At 45.2% G+C, this 21,412-nt stretch overlaps 1 protein-coding gene across 1 annotated transcript; it reads right to left on the bottom strand.

The window, feature by feature from the left end:
• Nucleotides 1–1,154: 1,154 nt before the first annotated feature.
• Nucleotides 1,155–16,912, bottom strand: chrd (chordin). Its single transcript, XM_069534581.1, has 21 exons — nucleotides 16,510–16,912; nucleotides 14,248–14,351; nucleotides 14,009–14,135; nucleotides 12,239–12,391; nucleotides 11,983–12,094; nucleotides 11,625–11,712; nucleotides 10,497–10,638; nucleotides 10,097–10,234; nucleotides 9,660–9,742; nucleotides 8,004–8,151; nucleotides 6,504–6,610; nucleotides 5,648–5,927; nucleotides 5,297–5,538; nucleotides 5,097–5,210; nucleotides 4,221–4,412; nucleotides 3,997–4,090; nucleotides 3,798–3,854; nucleotides 3,561–3,664; nucleotides 3,052–3,315; nucleotides 2,233–2,326; nucleotides 1,155–2,104 (listed from the first exon to the last, which is right to left on the bottom strand). Exons 1-21 carry the CDS (start codon nucleotides 16,649–16,651, stop codon nucleotides 2,040–2,042), a joined length of 2,850 nt encoding a protein of 949 aa, XP_069390682.1. The 5' UTR covers nucleotides 16,652–16,912; the 3' UTR covers nucleotides 1,155–2,039.
• Between the last annotated feature and the right edge of the window lie 4,500 nt (nucleotides 16,913–21,412).

Genomic DNA, 21,412 nt, shown 5'->3' with positions numbered 1-21,412 from the left:
CTGAAGTGTGCCTGGGCAAGACACTGAACCCCAAACTACCTCTGATGGCTTTGTGAATGGTGTGAAATAGAATAAGTGCCGCATGAATTTATTTCTTACGTGAGAACCATTCTGAGGTGAGGACATGTTGGCCCCTCCTCACATTTTCAAAGGGCAGTTTGTTTAGTGTGAGACTTTGTTTGAACTTAAATACATATATACTGTTGCCTATTCCCAGACTAATACAGACAGACCTCAGCAAATGTCTTGTACTCCCATGATTCTGATATGAGGGTTAGAATTAGGTTTAAATCAACCTTAAGGTCACAGTGAGGCATTTAGTTGAGATGGTCAAAGAAGATAGTGAATGTGTCTTCAGAAATACAGAAGTACAAGTTTCAGTGCATGTGTGTGTGTGTGTGTGTGTGTGTGTGTGTATTGGAAAGAATTCTCGCTCTGTCTTAATGTGTGTGTTCCTGATTCAGGAGTTTTCACATGTGTACATCTGTGAACGTGTGTTTATGCTTCAGTCCGTCTGCAGTAGAACTGGTTCAGGACACAACATTACAGAGCACATGTGGTGACTTGGGAGCAAAGCAAGAGGGCAAAGGAAAGAGTGAACGGATTGAGAAGGAAAGAAAAATAATTGGAATGGAAAAGATATAAAGAAAAGGGAGGGGAAGAAAAGGAACGTGAGACATGAAAGCAAAGGAAAAAGAAGAAAAAGAAACTGAATGAAATAAAAAGGAAAATATGGTGTGAAAAGAAAAGATCAGAGGAGAAACTATAAATAACAAGGAAATACATAAAGTACAAGAGGAGAAAAATTACAGATGAAAAGAAAAAAGTGTGAAAAAAGATGAAGGGAATCAATAAAGGGTGTAAAGAGGCAGAGAGGGAGAACAATGGAGAAACAGAAACTACAAACAAAGGATTAAGTCGAGTCAATCTGGCTCTTCATCCCCTGATAATCACAGCTCCATATGTGAAAAACTGTGAGGAAAGAGGAACAGAGAGGGAAAAACAGAGAGACGGAGAGCTACAAAGTGGAAAACTAAAATCCCAAAGAGTCCAGATGAAAAAGGAAGATAGAAATGCAAAGAGGGAAGGAGGGAGGGGTTATTAGAGGTGGTCAGTGACAGCATCCAAAATAAAATCCCACAGGCATTCCTCTCTTTCTGTTTTTTTTAGACCAACAAACTTTTTTTTTTTATTTAGTCTCCACACCATTCAATAAATACAAAGTACAAACCAGCTTCATATTCATAAACAACAATGATAAAAAAAAATCCATACTAATTAATTATTTTGAACGATCAAAGCAGAGGAGCGACGAGTTCAACGGGCGGCGAAGACTGAAAAGTGTTGCACCGAAAACGGCAGCCGAGAAAGTTTCCGTCTCTTCCCTCCTGGCGCCGACACAAGTGATGAAGAGTCAAAATATGTTTTTACAACTAATGAAAGTTGTAGACCGACTGTAGAGATAAGTTCATTTGTTTCTGAACTCCACCTTCTTCCTGTAACAGTTTCTATATCGCTGATTAGTCCTATCTTATACTGGTAAACACACACACACACACACACACTCTCGCACACATTCATCCTGTTCTGCACTTCAAAAAGAAGCCCTGTCAATGAAACACGTGTCACACAGTCTTTCCCATTTTAAAAGTCAACAGTAAAACAGTCCCATGGAACTCTGCTACACATCTACATCTACACATTTTGCCCTGTTGAGATTCTTTGAAAAAAAAACCGAGGAAGAGAAAAAAAGAAGTTCCTGCAGGAAACGTTAAGGCGGGAAGCAGAAGGCAGCAGCAGGTTTATAAAGTCTGGTTGGTCCTCTTCATAGCTTCATTAATGAGTCCTTGTTTCATTTGATCGTTCCTCCGTCTCTGCTTCTGTCCATTACAATCCTGAAGCTGATAACTGGGTGGGTGTGAGGTGAGGAGGGGGGAGGCCCAGCATGGCTGTGGGTGTGTGTCCATCTGGGACGAGGGGGCTCCGACGGGTAAAAGTTACAGATTCAGGGTTTTCTTTTCTTTGGTCTCCCCCACGGATCAGTGTCTCGTGGTTCGTCTTTTGTCTGGAACTTTCATCATCAGGTCTTCCTCCTCTTTGGAATCTGAGGCAAGAACAAGAGCATATGTAAGACACAACGTTTGAAACTACTTTTAATAACTTTTAATAAACAAATAAAGGTCACTGTTGGCAGTATCGTGTTTTACATGTGTGTTTGTGTTCATGGCTCACCAGCACATTCAGGACAGCATGAGCCCTCCCTGCGGGTGATGTTGGAGCAGGTCAGCACTGGACACTGCTTCCTCTGACACTTGGTGACACCGTGCTGTGGAGAAGAAGATGAACATCGAGGTGTGAGATGGTGAGAAACTCCAGATACCAGGACAGGACTGTGTCAGAATGTGAGGTACAGGCGACAATGTTTGTTAGCCTGCATGTTTACGTTTACGTTATTTGATCTTAAAGTTTTAAGTTGGGAAATTATGGTTCATTGAATTCTGCTTTTTATGTTGTTTCACATTTTGATTTATTTTCTATTTCAATAAAAAGATAAGGCAGTAATCCACCGCAAAGCTGTTTGCCAACTATCATTAAATAACATAAAATAACAATCTTAACAACAACAAGTGGAGCGTGTGGCTACAGTCTGCTGACCGAATGCATGCGATGGTGCAGTGAGATTTGACGCTACTGTTCAAAGAAGATAAACATGCGAATCCAAAGACGCCTTAACTACGATTAAAAACAGTTCCGTGTGGAAACTTAAAAGCGATGCAAATATCTTTGCTTGAAATGCTTCTTAAAATTCTATTTTAGATAAAACTCAAAAATGATTCACACATTCACACAAAGTCCTGGTTTCATTGTGGGATCACGTTTCTGATGGTATGTTTAAAGAACTCAGTGTGAACTCTATCAAATTAAAATGTTCTTTTGGGTTCTAATGAGCAAATTTCAAGCAATTGACATGATTAACAAATTGATTTTTACGTCTGCAAATTCCAGTTAGCCTACAATCCTTCCACCTCTTGGAAGCCAGCGTGTACTTACGTCACACCAGCAGTTGATGCACTTCATCTCGCCCACCAGCGGTACCCAGGGATGCCAGTTGTCGCTGTTCTGGTAATAGCTCTTGCCAAATTTGCAGTGCCTCGGGCCGTCTGCTTGCATCATGTCGCTGTGCTCCAGCCCCGCAGGCGTCCTATCCTCCTCTGGACACTCTTTACAGCAGTCAGACGGGTTGCGTCTCACGGGGTGACTGCAGGTCAGCACGGGACACGTCACCTTCTCACAGTGCACCTCCCCTGTAGATCCCTGGGAGAAAAAAAAAAGCAGCATCGTCAGCAGATTAACTTCAGCTCTTTTGAATCGGACTCATTGTTTTTTCTTTTTTTTCAAACAAAGTCCAACTATCTGATCATTCCTCGAGAAAGAAATGACGAGAAATTTACTTCTGCCTCATTTTCTTTGGAGTTCAGTGCAAAAAATAAACGATCCATTAAGGGCTTTTGGAAAGTAAATCCAGCCAGATGTGAGTGGGTTTGTTGATGTGTGTTTACCTTGCAAGTGCAGACAGCACATTTAATGTAGCCAAAGGGAGGAACAAAGGGATGCCATGTGGTTCCTGGGGCATGCATCTTCTGGTCTCCTTCAAAGTAACAACCTGGGAGAGGAGGAGAGGAGGTTAGCGAGAAAAGTTATTCAGAGTTAACCTTTAACTGTCGGCAGAAATTCAGTGGAGCATAAAAAGACACAATAAAAGAGAGAAACTACAAAAGAGGAGAGGTGGTGCATACCTTCAGGATGCTCCTCCACTCTCTCCACAGCTTTCATGTCCTTGGGGTCCTTCCTCTCTGCACACACAGACAGAGGAAATGGAGACAGAAGACAGTTTTAGATTTAAACTTTATCATTTGACACTTGGAGACTAAAAGGATAAAATGTCCACAGAAATCATAGAAGTATAAAACTACAGTATATCTCTGTTTCTCTCACCGTCACAGACAGGACAACACTTGTCTTCAGGCTGGATGGTTCTGGAGCAGGTCAACACCGGACAGATGACCGGATCACAGATCACCGTTCGCTTCTACAGAAGAAGGAAATGCACAAAAACATTGAGGAGGAGTGAGATTGATTTGTGAAAGAAGATAAATGTAATAATCAGTCCTAACATCTGCAAAAACAACACCGTGCTAGTGTCGGTCGTGTTTTGTTACCTGGCAGCTGCAGGTGAAACACTTGTCGTAGCTCGGTGTCCAGCGGGAGCCGTGAGCGTGGTGCTGGTTCTCAAAAAAGCAGGTATGCGGGTCTTTCTTCAGCTCCTCCGGGTCCTTCACGAACAGGTCGTCAAACTCAGCCTCCTCCACCTCACCTCTGGTCCCAAACTCACAGTTGTTTGGCACATGGACCTGGAGAGGGCACGGGTGTCGGAAAAAGGAAAGAAGGGGACGGGTGGAGATGAACGACAGGGAGGCAAAGAAAGGGGAAAAAATGAGAGGGAGATGTTAGGAGATCTGTCGGCCACACCTGAGCACAGGCAGGTGTCACGCTGTGGCTTGTTAATTGTTCCAGAATGAAGCGCTGCTGTGCTCCCGAGCAGATGGCTGTTTATGTGTCCGACCTGTTTGCTATTAAAACAGCTGGACACCACTGAACAAAGAACTCATCAACAGCTACACCTGCAAAGCCGTGGTCTGAGTGAGTTTCCTTCTGAAGCCCAGTTAAATTTTTACTTTTCAACAAACGTCTCTCCAGGCAGAATGCACTTGCCAGTGAAAGGGACCGTGTGTGTTTGTGTTGGCCCGTGAACGTACGTGAGCAATCACACAGACACACAAACACTGAGATGGTTCTTAGGGGCCCTGAGGACTCGACGATGCTTTTCTTTTTTTAAGTCTAATAATCTGCTCTGCTTTAATGCTCCGTGTTAAATCATCACTTTACTGACAAGAGTTGCAAACAGAGCGAAAAGCAAAATATAAACATCTTCAATCAGGGGCCACAGTTTAAACACATGTCCAATATCCCTGTATACCTCCTGATGTGTCCATGAATGTAAGGTGGTTGTCTTTGTTTTGTTTGTCTTCTCTTACCTGTCCTCGAATTTCTCCGCGGGGGTTGAGCTTGGTGCTGACTTGGATGAAGGCTGTTCCCTGGTCCAGGTGCTGCAGTAACTCCACACTCATGTCCTTTAACACTCCCTGAGCCTGGAGGAGAGGAGAGGACGGGTTAATATGTCTGACACTTGTGCATGTGGATGGTTTCCTTCATGTCCATGTTTGCAGGGATGTACCTGTGATCCATAGAAGCCGGTCAGCAGCCTCTTGTGCGTGGTGCTGCTGTCGTCCAGCTCTCCGATCTCCGCCAGCCCGTGGAGGTGGGCGCTCACGGTGAGGTCGTCGGCCTTGCTGAGGCCCGCGACCACGATCTCGTAATGCAGGTGACACTGTTTGTCCACTGAGACCCAGGCGTGGCCAGAGACACCGGTTCTCACTGGTGGGGACACGAAGTGGCCGGCCAGAGGGGTGGGCAACTCTGGAAGAGGAAGACATGAATACGTGAGAATGGATCCAGGACAAAGGAAGATTTCATAAAGTAATTCAATGTTTGTTGAATTTCCTAACTCCCTCCCTCCCCTTCTCACCATGTCTGGGTGCCTCCAGGCCGCTGTAGAGCAGAGCCTTTATCTGCCCCCTCAGCTCCCCCTCCTGGCTGTGTGCCGTGGCCACGTTGATGAACAGCTCGTTCTGCAGCAGCATGTGGATGTGTCGCGCCTCCAGGCGACTCCAGCTGCCCACCGCCTGGCCCGAGGCCTTGTTGTACTCCGTCGTCAAGTCGTAAATGACAGAGCGCTTGTTGCGACGCCGCGGCTTCAGCTCGATAGTGAGGCCGACCATGTCGCTGCTGAGACCTGCAACCTGAACCTGAAGGAAGGAGATGAGACAAATGGTTGAAGGCCCTTTTCACGTAAAAGACTTGTTATTGAAATTCATTGCGATGAGCGGTGAGTTTTTCAACATCCAGTAGTTAAACTAAAAGTATGCATGAAAAGAGATTCTGGATTTTTCATTAAAAGACAAGTAGATGAAATTATAACATTTTCACCAGTCATAGAATATGTTTTCAAAATCAGTGATTCAAAGCAGAGAATATTTTTAGGTCTGAACACATCTGGAGGGGATCTTTAATTATTGATTAGTTGTGGGTGTGCTTGATCTGCGATCACCATTAAAAAATATTTTTTTGATGTACTATTTTATTACTGTTCAGTAATTTTAAACCCAATTTTATGTGACGGTGAGATCATGACATTTTTTGTAAGACTGGTGAGCTTTATTGGAAGTAATGGGAACACTGTTACTAGTAGTGACTGATCATGCAAAGTTCAACATTGTTAAACTCTATAAATACAACAGGTTTCGTGCTAATAAACTACAAATATGGGAAATTAGAACAGAACAGACAGAACAACAATCTAATCTTCCTGAGCGAAGCCTCACCTGGTAGTCCAGCGTGCCGTTATCGTGGAGGTTGAAGATGGCGGATCCCACGCCTCCGGTCTTCCCCGGGGTCAGGGCATCACCGCTGGACATCACACTCTGAATAGCTGAGCGAGGAAAACAAGACCAAGATTAATATCAAAGATCCACTTCAGTGCACATCCAGCGCTCGTTATTCTAACTTATCGGAAACCAACATTTTCCCCTCTGAGTTTTCCTCCCTTGCGCCACAGAGCCTGACAGCATGACAGATGAGGCAACCCTTTCTGTCATGTTAAAAATCTGCTGGTTTGCGTGAAGGATGGAAAACACTAGGGGCACATCACATTTACCCGTGTTCTGCAACTACACACACACACACACACACACACACACACACACACACACACTGAAGCCACATGCCCATAATGTCCACCCTTCAAGAGGAAAGAGTCATTGACGGGACAGATTCAATTGAACCACTAATCAGGAGGCGTTCCTGTTCATGTAATTGTGCGCGACCTTGAGCCAAATGCATACATATTGAAGCACACACACACACACACACTAAACCCACCCAAGGTTAAGCCTCAGTATGAGGTAACCCTTGCTGAATGCAGTAGGCTTAAAAAGATTGAGCTGAAATGACAGGAGGGAATGAGTAACAGAGAAGGATGAGAAAAGTGCGGAGGAAATTTTATGAGAATATTTTTGCGAAAGAATCACGGAGAGGACAGCAGATGACGGGGCCGACGTTAAACTGGGAGAGACTGGTAGAAGGAGAGAGGGAGAACAGGCACGAGAAGGAGGAGAGAAGAGAGAGAGAGGGAGAAGAGTGTGTTGGGTTCGAATTCTTCATACATAACGTCAAGCTGTTAATCACAGAACTGGAACACCAGCAAGGAGAGTCATGTCCAGCAGACTGTGACCTTGGCAGCAGTGTGTGTGTGTGTGTGTGTGTGTATAAACTTTCATAAAATAGAGTCTTTATGTGTGTTTGTGTGCATGTGTTTGTGTCTGTTAGAGAATAAAAACACCTCTCAAAGTGTTTCAAAGTGTCCGACACCTTGATGTTCCATGATCATGTACAAGTATGCATCCCATGAAAAGACCATGTGTGCATGCTTTTACGGTTTCAGACGATTGGGCTGTCCACAACATTCCTGAAACCTCTGTCTCTCTCTTTGTGTCTCTCTCTCTCTCTCTCTCACACACACACACACACACACACATATGGACATGCATACACAGTGTTGGTGGGCCACCAAGTCAAACAGAAGGTCTATAAACATGGTTTTCCCCCAGTGATAAGACTTGAAAGGATGGAGACAGAGAGAAAAAAGAAGTATTTATAGAGAGGAATGACAAAAACAGCCACACATGGACGAGCGCAAACCAACTACGACGCAAAACACATTCTCAGCGGCCTCCATGTTTGTTGCATCTGCACACACAATGCAGAGGAGACAGATGCGGAGGAACGTAAAGGTGTTTGCTCCAGTTGTTGCGGGGGACACTTACTGTCACAAGATTTTCTGCCGGTGATGAAGCCAGAGATTTGCCGGGGATCCTGAGCCTCGGCCGTCACGGCGATCTCCAGCTGACCGCGTGATAACCAGAATAATTCGCGGCTGTTCAGGTCTGTCAGCACCTCTGCAAAATCTGGATCCTGCACAGATAGAGAAATGGCTAGATGTTAAACGTGGGTCAGCTGTCAGAGGGTAAAACCTCTAATTCCAGTGATTCTCAGTCCCAGAACTGAAAATGCCGCCTCATATCTTCAAGGTCTCACTGACCTGATGTTGGTTCAACTGCCAGTGTGAGATTAATTCAACAATCACAGAGTCAGTGACCTTTACGCAAAGGTTACACAAAACCTCAGTGTTTAAATCACACCACTCACAAGTGCACACTTGAACCCAGGGCTGAAATATGGCTCGCATTGCCGTAACATGTTTCATATTGAGGAGGAAGATTAATTTCAAGCAGGCAGACTGGAGAGGAGAGGAGAGGGGGGGGGGGGGTCAGTCAGGATGTTGAGAAATGTTGGATTAATAGGACAGATGTACGAGCGTGTTGAAGAAATGTTACTTTTATGACCCCGGGGCCTCGGTTCAATATAAATATACATGTACCATAAATCCACACAGTGAGGAGCCAAAACAGAGCAGGAGCTGAGAAGTGGCTGGACGGAGAGAGGGTGACTTATATTTGGGGAAACGAACGGACAGAATAATGAGGGAGAAGTAAGGTGAGGACGGATATATTGGGGTGTGATATAAATCAGGAGGAGCAGTAACTCTGTCAGGATTACTGGTCCTCTTAGAAAACGCTCTTGCTTGTTGTATGTGAGTGTTTCAGCTGAGGAATGATGTGTCATATGTCTGTTGTTTACATGTCTCTGTGACTCAGCTCAGCTTGAAATGAGTCAGAGATTTTGGTTTCGACGTCTCGCCCGGGGGACGCTCGTCGAGGTCGCTTCGCGTCGCCGAGCTCAAACCTTTCACATGATTTCCACGGATAGCGTCCCTCACCACCAGGCTTGAAAGGGGCGCATCGGCTCTTCATGCAGTTCCTGGCAGAATTAAAACCAGGCCCTCCTTTCATCACCCGCTCACTCCCTCCTTCCTCCCTCCATCCATCTCAGCCCACAGACCACTAACCACTGACATGTGTGTGGAGTGTGTACGCAGTCCATCCTCTCTGCCTCCCTCTTTCTCTGTCTCTCATCCCTCACTCACATCTGTCCCCTGCAAAAGCTCCTCTCGCACACTTTCTCCCTCTCCTCGTCCCCCCCCACCATCACCCTCGTCTCCATCCATTTTACTTGTCACGTCTCGGGGTAGTTAGCTGCGATCAGAGCGCCGGCGACAACCGCGCGAGGATGTGGTGACCCAACCACATCCGTCTCAGAGAGGGAAGGTGGTGGTGGTGGTGGTGGTGGTGGTGGTGGGTGGGTTGCTGTGTCATATGTTCCTAACCGACAACAACCCTACTCCTCCTCCGAACACTACTCCCACTTTTCCCTTCTTATCTGAGAGCAATCGCTGAATATTTTTTTTATTTCGGATTCTTCTACAAATTTTTCAGATGTAAAGATCAATGTATTTATTTAATGTTAGCGAGCAGCAGCTCTTCAGTGTTGGTGTCTGAACCCTGCTGTACGTTAACACTCACGTGAGAGGTGATGTTGGCTCGGATCTCTCTCAGGATGTGTTGGCGGTACATGAGCTGGACACGGATGGGCACCAAGAGGGGCTCTGAGGGGAGAGAGAGAGAGACAGTTTCCTCATCATCATGTCTGTTTCCTATATCAGCCCTTCCAAATTTCAGAGTGTAGCTTTTCCAGGAGGTTTACAGGAGGAGAATGTTTACAGACATTAATAGAAATGGATGAACTGAAGCGATCCGATTCTGGAATTTGTAAAACAGGAATGTAAATTCATTATTTGTTATAGAGGGAGTAAGTTTGAACTGATCATCTTCCACTCATCAGTCTGGTGTTTATCTATCCCAACCCTCTGAACTCTCATTTGATCTACTTCCTGTCAGACCTGCAGTTTCTCAGCGTCACCACGTTCCCAAACACTTTACTTTAGCTTTCCATCACTCACCTTCGTCCTTGTGTTTGATGAGGCCCTGCAGAATGAGGATGAAGTGCAGGTTGTTCTCCGTGTCACTCAGTGTCAACATGGCGATGCCTCCCGTGCCGGAATTCTCCTCCTCGGACGTCAGCGTTGAACTGAACGTCTCTGTACGTGAGACACGAGCACATCACCGCATTGAGTATCTGCGCACTCTTACAGGACGTCTACACAAATACCCCTCTGTAAACAAAGCCCTTTCTTTTTCTCTACATTAGTCCATCTATGGCTGCTAAAGATTACATGAGAATGTACACAGTTCCAGTGATCTGTAAATATTGAGTTTATTGTGTAGAACAGCACAAAAAACAAAGGCAGACACATGTCTGGTCTGATAGAGAATGCTATAATAGCCTCCGTGCACACTAACCAGCAAACAGAGCTCTGTGTTTGATGATCTTCCCCTCCACTTCTTCTCGTCTGCTCGTTGATGTGGTCATGCGGATGCGCATCTGCTCAGACTGCAGCTGTCGCATGAGAGGCTTCGCCAGGTTCTTCCACACTCCACAGATCTGCAGACACACACACACACACACACACACACAGGCAGCATTGTGAGGCGACAACATCCACTCATACATGGGATATAATCTCAAAATCAGCTTTCTGATAATAATAACACACGCTGCATACAGCAGACCACGGGATTGTGTTATAGACTCCAGGCTGCAACCCTTCAACACTCTTCTCGAGAGCAGAGGGAAGAAATGTGGCAGCGTGCCGGCCCTTCATAACTCAAGAGTTCAGAGGTAATCTCCATTTCAATTAGTGATACGCTCTGTCCCCCTGCTAAGCAGTGATGTAACATGTGAAACATTCTCTCTTTCTCTTCCTAGCTCCAGCTAAACCCAGCCACCCCCCAACAACCGTCCTTTTTTTGAGCACGAGTGTTTTCTCCAAGGTCCTCTGGTGCTTGACCCTGACATTTATCTAAAAATAATAATAGGAGCGTTTTTCTGGGTCCTGTATTTTGGGGGGGTGGGGGGGGGGGGGGGTCCCAGCCTGAGTGTTGGGGTCTGACATGGAATGAGGAGATGTGTGTGTGTGTGTGTGTGTGTGTGCGTATTGGCAGGAAATGATGAGCAGTGATTGGGTCAGACCTCAGGGAGTTTGTGGACATGCATGTGTAGTTACTACTGTTACACCAACATATTGGTTTGATGATTCATCACAGTGATATTGGACTTTTATCAAACTAAGACTTGTGCATCTCAAACCTGGAGGTGAGCGAGCGTGGATGTTTGGTGCAATCAGACAATCAGAGAGAGTTTATGATGTTTACAGAGAGGCAATGAAGCAAAAACGAAGCATATGTGTGTGTGTGTGTGTGTGTGTGTGTGTGTGTGTGTGTGTGTTCGGGTGTGCGTCTGTGTGTAGTCATGCAGTGAGAATGTTATTCATACCAGAACTTTTAATCTTCCTCTCACACGGACAAACATGACAAAATAAAACATTGACAGAGGAGAAATAAGAGAGAATATTCTCAGTGGTGTCTTACCATGTCCGACTCTCCCTTGGGGACCCTGTACTCAAAGGCAGTGGTCCCGTCTGAATCCACGAAGAGTACTTTACTGGGACGGTCCATCCTGCAAAGTCAGGGGGTGGAAAGAATGACAGATATTTAATGCTGTGTTCATATTTCTTCGACTCCCTTTTGTTACTTCTCAACAAAATGAGGCTTCAAAACAACAGGTCAATCATGACGTCTATTAAATTCGCTTCTCTAAACACTTCAGGTCTGTTTGGGGGAAGAGCAGGAGAAGTTATGAGTCGTTGCAGAAAGAAGAGAGAGAGAGCACCACGACACTAAAGCTTGAGAAAAATAAAAACCCATTAAAACTCATTCTGTGTTTTACCTCTGGAATGTGATGGAGAAGGCCAAACTGGTTCTGGTCATAGTGAACCGAGCTCTGGCAACACCGCTGGAGCTCCACAAGTCCGTCCCCCCTGTCAACAGAGCTACAAAGTCTGCAGGAGGACAGAAGCCAGAGTTAGTTTAATATAGTTTCATTCATTTCATTTACGTTTGTTCATATTAAAAGTGGCTGTGTGGGGCACTGGAGTCCTGCTTCACATTTTAATGTCTAAAATTCTCTTTCTGCTCCTGCTCACCAGTGCGGCTCTCCCCGGGGCCCATGTCCTCAGAGCTCAGGTACGACCTGTCATTGTAAGATTTGTGGAGGTCGTCCTCCTTCTCTTTTCCCTTCTCATGGAAAAACTCAAAATTGTCCAGGACAGCGTCTGTCTGCTTCGTGTCACCATCACCTGTGGAAGCAGAGGAAAGTTACACACATGTTATATATGCAGTTAATATGGAGGTTCTATCGTTCTAATGTAATCTGTTATTGTATTAATTAGTAGTTCGTTTTCTGGAAGACGTAACAGTTTCTCATGTCCAATCATGACTTTGAAACGGTTTCAGTTTCTGGCAGCGACGCTTTCCAAAGACTGAACGAGACGAAAGCATCAGCTGTCCACTTTCTTTTCCTTGACTGTGTATTGGGTCTGAATAAAGAGTGTGAAATGTGTGGACAAGGTATTTAGAGGATGTGTAAGATCACGGTGAAGGCTAAAGCCCATTTCCTCTAACCCCCCCCCCTCTGTCTCCCCCCTCTCACCCAGGGGAAACTAACCAGAGTGTCTCTTGCAGCTGAGGAGCTTAAGGAGAATTGAGAGTGACACTGGCGTGCGATCCCAACACTGACCCGCTGTTCCACACAAGCTGCCGTGCATCTTGATGTAATGTGTCGACCTCACCGCTTTACTTATGCACAAACACAGACGCACATGCAGTGGTTAGCTGCTCCTTCAGCCAACTGAAGAAACGCTGACACAATCTTGAGAAAGAAAAACCACACGTTGCCTATTAGTCACCCCAACTTGTCACCCAAATTTCTCCAAAGTTGTTCTGTGAGGAGCAGCTGCACTGTCTGCTTTCTGTCTTGGCGACTGATTCACACACATTCACCAATAAACACACACAAACACACACACAGACAAACACACACACACACCTCAATTCTCATCATTCTGCCCTCACTTTCTCTCTGCTCCACTGGGCACACTGAAGGGCTTCTGGGGAGTGTCACTCTCACTTCTCTCCACTTAGCATTACTGTATCCTCAGGTGCACCAGTCATTACACACACATACATATAAACACACAAACACATGCACACAGACACACACACACACACAACATTTTCCAGCACTTACACAAATATACTAGCTGCTTTGGAGCCAATGGTAAGACAAACACACTCAACCTTTTCCTACAAACCTGACCACACAGTCACGGCCTTTCCAATTTTTGACACACACACACACACACACACACACACACACACACACACACACACACACACACACACACACACACACACACACACACACACACACTGCTATAACAGTGCTTTACCTTTACTTTCCATTCCATTACCACACACACGTGGCATAAAAACCACCCAATCTGCTAAATAACAGTGCCGCATGAAGACCCACCCTAATTGTGTTGCGTGTGTGTGTGTGTGTGTGTGTGTGTGCATGCAGGGTTGCTGTAATTGTCTAATAAGGTGGAACTGTGTGTGCAGCAGTGTGAGGACAAGGTAAGTGGCAGCGTGTGAATCAGGCTGAATAGATGGGTGGCACTTTCAGTTGTAGCTGGTTAAGAGAAAATGTCAATTTGATGCGGCTGAATGGAAAATCAATTGACGTGCTCATTGAATCCAGCAGCTGTTCGGAAGAATTACTAACTGACCCACAGGGAAAGAAAGAGGGAGGTAGAGAGGGAGAGAGGTATGATTCACACTATGAATAAACAACACTGAGGGAGAGAGACCATTGTTGTGATGAAAACAGAAGGCGTGGGGGGGGGGGGGGTTACCTTTAGGGCAGGTTTTACAGCAGTGGCCCGGCAGAAGGACGGGATTGTCACAGTTCGGGTCGGGACAGTCCTGTTTGATGTTCTTGCAGTTGACCTTTCCGAACACCTTTCCACGGCGACTCTTTTGCTGCACAAGATAAAAGGAAATAGCCGCGTCACACATCGTTTACGAGTCAGCACAGAGCGAGCCTGATATGTGTGCACGGGCAGAGAGAGAGGGAGACTGAGGTCAGACTTACTGGTTCGCAGAGGCACTGGACACAGTGCATGACACCGAAGGGCTCCCCCAGATCTGGGTGCCATGTGTCCGCTAGAGAGTAGGATCGGCCTCCAAATGAGCATCCTGCAACACAAACACTGCTGAATACACACCGTACAAACATTATCATCGAAGTGTCCCGTTCTAAACCAACAGGCAGTCTTGTTTAGAAACTATGTCAAATGACATGATTACATATGAGGTTTGTGATTTTTAAATTATGCCCGGATTAATTATAGGAAGCAGAAAAGAATTCACTTGAGGCTTTTTAAGTTCCTGATATATAAGAGCAAGAATAAAAGTGCAACTCTGTGGATTTTATTAAGTGTCAGACTGCAGGATGACAAACTGTGCCGACCAGACCACTGTACCAATTTTCATATTTTCAACAAATAAATCTTGCACAGCTCACTGCCCAGACATGTTTGGAGGCGACCGAAACTCCCTGGATGCCTCGCCAGGTTTTTGGGACTCAACCCTGCATCCTGTCTCGAAGAAATGATCCATGAGCAAGCATGGGAGATATTCAGTTTTCCACTGAAGGATGATGAGGCATTCCCAGAAATGCACAGAATTTTGGCCAAACTTTGTCCAAGAGAGCTTCAGATGGCATTTCACAGAAGTAAGAAAGGATTGTGATTAAGTGCATCCCTTTAGAGCGAACTCTGCATGAGACAGACATTAAAATGGTTCTTGCAGTGTCTACTTCAGCGTTTTAGATTTGAAATGAAATTACTACCAAACATAATGTGAGCACCAAATCAGACTGAAACAGTGTTTACACACTGGAAGAACCATATTCTTCTTATAGCGACCCCCACTGAAAGAAGAGGCAATGGTCTGGACATTACTGTAAAGTACCTTGAGATAATGTATGTTGTGATTTGGCGCTTTACAAATAAAATTGAATTCCTCACTCAGTGTGGACGTGGAAATTATAGCCGCTGTGTGACTTTAAATACTGTGTGCTGGAGTCTATTCACAGCTTTAAACACTCATGACTTTTCTAATATATGGGGCCTGTGCTGTATATTGATTTTACAGGAGTTAAAAATAGTTTTTAGTGATATTACTGCGGTGCAATAGCTGTTAGTCACGCTGAGTTACTACAAGAGTATTATAGTGTTGGTCAGAATAAGTGCCTGTAGGTAAGAGGTGGTGGTGTGTGATGAGAGCCCCTATCTAACTATAGCTGCACACACACACACACACACCAGGCGTGATGCTAACTGGACTGGAGCTGATGGCCTTCCTCTCTCGCTGCTACCAACCTGGTTCACATTATTCTTTCATTAAAGTGACTGCACACTTTAAACAGTGCAGTCCAAACTGTGAGCCGCTCGCTTCGCCTGCCACTTCTGTCTCTGCAGAAATAAATCATGTGCGCAAGCAGCCAGCGCTTGTAATGGAAAAGTGGACTGATTGCACTTTCCAGCGTTGGATTACACTGTGAACGTGGAGTTCCCACAGTGTCGAGCCCCACAGAAGTTACCTTAGAATAATAACCGCGCTGCGGGCTCTTTATTTTTCTCTGTGTATACGCGCAGGGATTTTTTACTTTTCACACGTGAATCAAATGATATTCGCTGCGGTTATGACTCAGATGTTCGCCGCTGGTTTTGAGCAACACTGGCAATTAAGGGAACTGTAGTAAGTAGCCCGTGTTGTTATATGGAGGGAGGGTGGGGGGGGAGCAGGGGACACGTGTTCAATTTTAAATTGCATGTTTAGGCTGCTTGTTCTTAGAGAGTTATCTACTGAGACGATCGAGTTCACTATCGAGTCTGTAAACTGGCCCTTTACGCACATGCAGCACCAAATCCCATACATATTAAAGACAATATAAAGTTTAATTGTGTTTTTTATGCAACAAACATGATAAGCTGATACTTATGCTACGACTGATAACAGAAGCAATGTGTGTACTGCAATTCGGCATAATTAAGATTCCAAAAAGCGTTAGTTTAAACAAAATCCGGACTTTTTAAGTGCTCGCTATCGCCCCCGCTTGGTGTGAAGAAAGTTTGAAATACTTAATGCTGCTTTTTCTATCGGCTGGTTTATATTAATTTGTTAAACATATAAACTACAGTCACTTTACGTTCTCATTTGAAGGTGTTACCACTGCGCTCGTCCTGTGGGCAGCCTCACACAGGCACAGTTGCAGGCCACGGTGATCAAAGTCTAACACAAACTAATAAGCGAAGTTTAATTCTTGTGAAAGCAGATGACGGTGTGTTACCTGACAGGCCTTTGAACGGCAGCGGCTCTCTCTCTGACTGGATGGGCAGAGCTGGAGACTTGAGGCGCGAGGCCGCTCCGGTGCGCAGCCACGCGCAGCACAGGGCGCACAGCACGGAGCGGAGCGCGCTGGGGAGCAGCATCCCAACAACCTCCCTCTCTGTTTCAGTCTCTCCACCGAATATTCTCCTCAAAGCTCCCGATGAGAGGGTTTCAATGAACCACTGTCGACTAATTACACTGACGATAAAAATAGATGACACGTTTTTTCCTTATATCCAAGTGTCCGTGCTGATCTGCGTAAAAGTTCCACAGATTTCTCTCCCAAGCTCTCTCTCTCTCTCTCTCTCTCTTTCGCTCTGTGTGTCCTCAGCACCAGCCTCCTCTACAGTCCCGTCCCTCTCTGTTTTATAGCCTGCTGCTGCCCTAACAGCTCGAAGCAGCCACCGGCTGGGAGGAGGAGGAGGAGGAGGAGGAGGTGATGGGAGGGATGGGTGACGGGCTGTGGGGGTTGGGGTTTGGGTGATGGAGAGGGAAATCGACGCCCCTGTCAATTCACCAAAGCTTAAGATATGGAAACGAGCCTGCGTCTGATGCAGTTTGGGCCAAAAAACTTCTGTGAGGACTAAGTGAAGTTTTTCAGTGAATTAAGGACAGACCCTCATCCATTGATTTCAGCTCTACTGATGCATTTTTTAAATATATATATATATAAATAAATACATATAATATATTATAATAAGTATAGGTATATGACATTTACCATGAAAGTCTCAAAACATTCGTTTCACAGGGGCTTTACTACTTTTACCTGCTTTATTTGATTTGATTATTTATCTGTGAAGTTTCTTGTGCTTTAGATTTAGATAGATAGATAGATAGATAGATAGATAGATAGATAGACAGACAGACAGATAGATAGATAGATAGATAGATATATAGATAGATAAATAGATAGATAGATAGATAGATGGATAGACAGACAGATAGATAGATAGATAGATAGATAGATAGATAGATAGATAGATAGATAGATAGATAGATAGATAGATAGATAGATAGATAGATAGATAGATAGATAGATAGATAGATAGATAGATAGATAGATAGATAGATAGATAGATAGATAGATAGACAGACAGATAGATAGAAAGATAGAAGGATAGATACCAAAAGCTCCCTTCATTTATTTGCCAGTTTCATAATAAGTCATGTGGCCTCCTCATTCACTACTGGCTTAGACTCACTGGCATCATTCAGCATACAGTGCCACATCAGAGAGGAAGAAGACCTGCATCTGCCTGAGGAGAGCAAGTGTGAATCTCCACATCATGTACAGTAAGGAATGTGTGAGCGTCTGCTGCTGTGGCTGGCTGCACCGTCTATTTTTTCAAGTGTGTTTGGCGCTGAGACCTAAGTGACTTAACAGAAACAAATGAAAATAGTTGGAATGCCTCAAAGCAAGCAGTTTCAATTTGTCCTGGCCTTCTGCAAGCCCCTGTCCTCTTTCAGACCTTAGACTGTTTCTCTTGGCTTCCCAGAAAGCCTACCTTGGAGGAGTCTGCTTCAGAATCCAATATATTAATACTCGGTTAAATGTGTAGGGCCCCCCCTCACATGGATACAGGTGCCAAAAGCAATTCACCCTCCAATATTTTAGAGCTCACTGTGGCCATTGTGGTGCTTCACAACATAAACAACAAGTGAAATTTATTAGGGCCTATTTAGATCTGGGAAAAGTTCCCACCAAACAAAACAGAGCGGGTTGAGCAACAGTCCAGTTCCTCGCGGGGGTCCCATGGGGGCCAGGACAAACGCTCTGCGGTTCAAGTTTACATTACTGTAGTGGTGCGCCTGGTGATTTATTTCAGAGGGTTCAGGAAGGGTCAGGCTTATTATATGGCTGAGATGTTTGGAATAAAGAAGTGATTGATTACGGATTTTGATCATAATGATATGCAGTGATGAGCCCAACGGTCGCTGAGCGTAATGTTTTCCCCTTGCAACATTTATTACAGTATAGTCTAGAGGACATGCTCAGTATTGTGCATTTACTGAGATAATTAAATGCTTCTTGTTTTGCAGTTTGTTCACATTAGTGTCTCAGAGCCCTCATGGAGAAGCAGAATGTGCATACTTCAATTTCTCTCTCTCTTGGAAATGTGTCTGTGGCCCTCTCAGTACATAGACAGGTCCCTGATCACAATCTCTCTGGAGATCCTAAAAAGAATATTGTGGGGTTTTTTTATACTAAAGCATCGCGTTAAAACAATGTGCCAAATCTCATCGGGTCTGTGCCAAAAGTGCGACTCAAGGTGCGAGGCGCAAGGTGTTGTCTTTATGCATGTGTCACATTATGTGGCCTGTGGGAGCCACTTCCATCCGGGTGTGGGGCTTCACGCCAGCGCCTCACCCCCCCAACGTCCTCCCCCCAACAATGGGAGTCAATGATGGTCTGTTTGCACTTCATCATAGGGTGATAAGCGACGCTTTTCTTCTGCGCTGCACACGGTGATTCATTAGTCAGACTGGATGGTTAAATTGTCTATTGGAGCTAACAAAACGCATTGTGTATTGGATGTGTCCAGCGCTCTCTTTATTCTGTGGCATCACTGAAACTGTTTATGAAAGATACAACACGAGACGCTCTTTCTTCCGCTTGTATCCAGTCATATGGCATCAACACTGCGCAAGTTACGCAACAGACACTGCGCTGTTTTGGGGAAACGTGAGCAAGAAAACCAAATTAGACATTATCGAATTCAACAACAGTTCACCACAGATGAAACCATTTGGCAAAGAATAAACATGTTATTGTTCATGTTCTCCTTCATGCAGCTTTGAATATAACCTGTTCAAGACCTTTTGGCCCTGATGTCCTTGTCATCAGCGCCATCACCAAATATTACAGCCCAATAAAATCGATTAACCGTGAAGAAGGTTTTATGACTGTGAGACAAACGCGCTGCACTTCAATCAGGGGCTTGATTAGAAGCAGACACAATGCTCTGCATTTTTTATTTTTTTATTTAGATCATCGCTCATCTCTCCGAGGGGAGCGCAATGATCCGATAAGAAACTCTGCTGCCATGAGAGGAAACAAGCAGCAAGAGACTTTTACAGGCCCACATGTGACATCACCAAAAGAACAGTATCAGTCTGCTCTCACGCAGACCTCGGTAGTGAGTGCGTTTATGAGAGAGAGAGAGAGGGGGAGAGGGAGAGAGAGTGCGCGTATGTGTACTAGACGCCAGTGTCATCCATAATGGCGCATCTGGATGGATACACACCGTGCGTATTTCACTCTCCATCTCCACGCTGTGTATTTGCTCATGTCTGTCAGACGCCGCGGCTTGCAGGTCATAAATGAGGACTGTTTAATAGTACCCCCCCCACCCACCCACCCACACCCCCCTTACATTCACTCCCCCCTCCTCCCCAAATCTGTCTGTCTGACTACACACACACACACACACACTCACACACACACACACACACACACACACACACACACACACACACTCACATAGGGGAACCGCATCCTGTTTGCTCCATGCTCGGGCTGGGAGGTGTGAATGTTCAGCCGGAGAAGCTATGATGGCCCGGCAGATGTGTCTTTGCACACACACACAGACACACACACACGCGCACACACACACACACACACACACACACACACACACCACCTGTTCCTCATCACAAGGAAGCTCGAGCCGCACTAACAAGCATGACGTGTTTTAACCTTAACTTCACAATGAGTCTTACATGTGATGACTTAAGAATTCAAATGAAAACACCAGTCAGCTGATCACTTAGTTACGCATGGGAGTCTGTGCGCCTTCCTGAGGGCAGCATCACTCTCTGGTTCTACGGAAAAACCTCTCATGTGGCCCATAGAACAAATCCCGCCCAGAGCTGGAGTGGCCTTCTCTTATCTCGGTCTATATATACATATATATGAATGGCACCACTCTGTCTTATTTCTGACTCATGTGTAGATTTGCCTCGATACAAACTCTGAGGCTGTAATTGCGCAGTTCCTGTCGCATTCCAAACGCACGCGTCCATTTCCAGGTCCTTTTCATTTTTTTCTATCACATGCAGACATCTAAAGGAGGCAGCTCATTAGAGGAGCTGGAAAATGATCAGATCAAGAGAAGAGAAGTGAAGTGAAGTGAAGTGAAGTGCCCCCCCCCCCCATCACCACAGGAGCTGCAGTCTTTATGTAACTGTGCATATCAGTAAAACGCAGGATGTACCTCAGAGGACGGAGCAACAAAACAAGGAGCGCACGGTGGAGGCTGCAGCCAGTGTTATGCTGATGCTGATAATGATGGTAATAAGAGGGGGTCCGCTCAGTTGTGAAGCTAATGTGATGCTGCTGGCGGCAGCGGAAAGGGACGAGTGGGCCTTTTCCTCAGCCTGCATGCAAATGCCCGGGAGAAGTCTTGCAGAGTTGTATGTTTATTCATTCACACAGCATCGATTTGCAGACACGGTCGAAACTGGCGAGAAGAAAGAGAGCAGGTGATGAAGCCCCTCTCTTTTTTTTTTGTCTTCATTACATCCACGATGGAGAGTGTGTGACAATAACGACTGCAGGCAATTAGCGAGCAGGAGTCATCTCCAAATGTACTGGGCAGGACTGCTGAGGTTTATCTTGACACCTCGAGGTGAAGAGACGTGAGGTTACAGGGTGAAATCTGCAGCTTGTCACCAATGAGCAGTTTAGTTTTAGGAGGAAAAAGTGGAGCAACATGTGTTTTGGTCTTTTAAATGCACTGAATGACAATGGAGAATATTGAGATCTATTAACAATCACCAGCAAGAGAAAAAGTAAAAGAAAAATGTATTACAAGAATCGAATTATGCAATAAAATTAGATGTTTACATCCGAAATAGAA

This window comes from Paralichthys olivaceus, chromosome 11 (assembly GCF_024713975.1).
Source record: "Paralichthys olivaceus isolate ysfri-2021 chromosome 11, ASM2471397v2, whole genome shotgun sequence".
Taxonomy (NCBI): Eukaryota; Metazoa; Chordata; class Actinopteri; order Pleuronectiformes; family Paralichthyidae; genus Paralichthys; species Paralichthys olivaceus.
Note: the sequence above shows the minus strand (reverse complement) of the source record. Positions and strands in the feature narration are given on the sequence as shown.

Bases quoted from the DNA above. Each gene is read 5' to 3' on its own strand.
- chrd (XM_069534581.1), bottom strand. From the start codon at position 16,651: ATGCTGCTCCCCAGCGCGCTCCGCTCCGTGCTGTGCGCCCTGTGCTGC. The intron at 14,352-16,509 runs GTAACACACCGT...TTTGTGTTGCAG, and splicing joins GCCGTTCAAAGGCCTGTCAG to GATGCTCATTTGGAGGCCGA. The intron at 4,091-4,220 runs GTAACAAAACAC...CTTCTTCTGTAG, and splicing joins GTTTCACCTGCAGCTGCCAG to AAGCGAACGGTGATCTGTGA.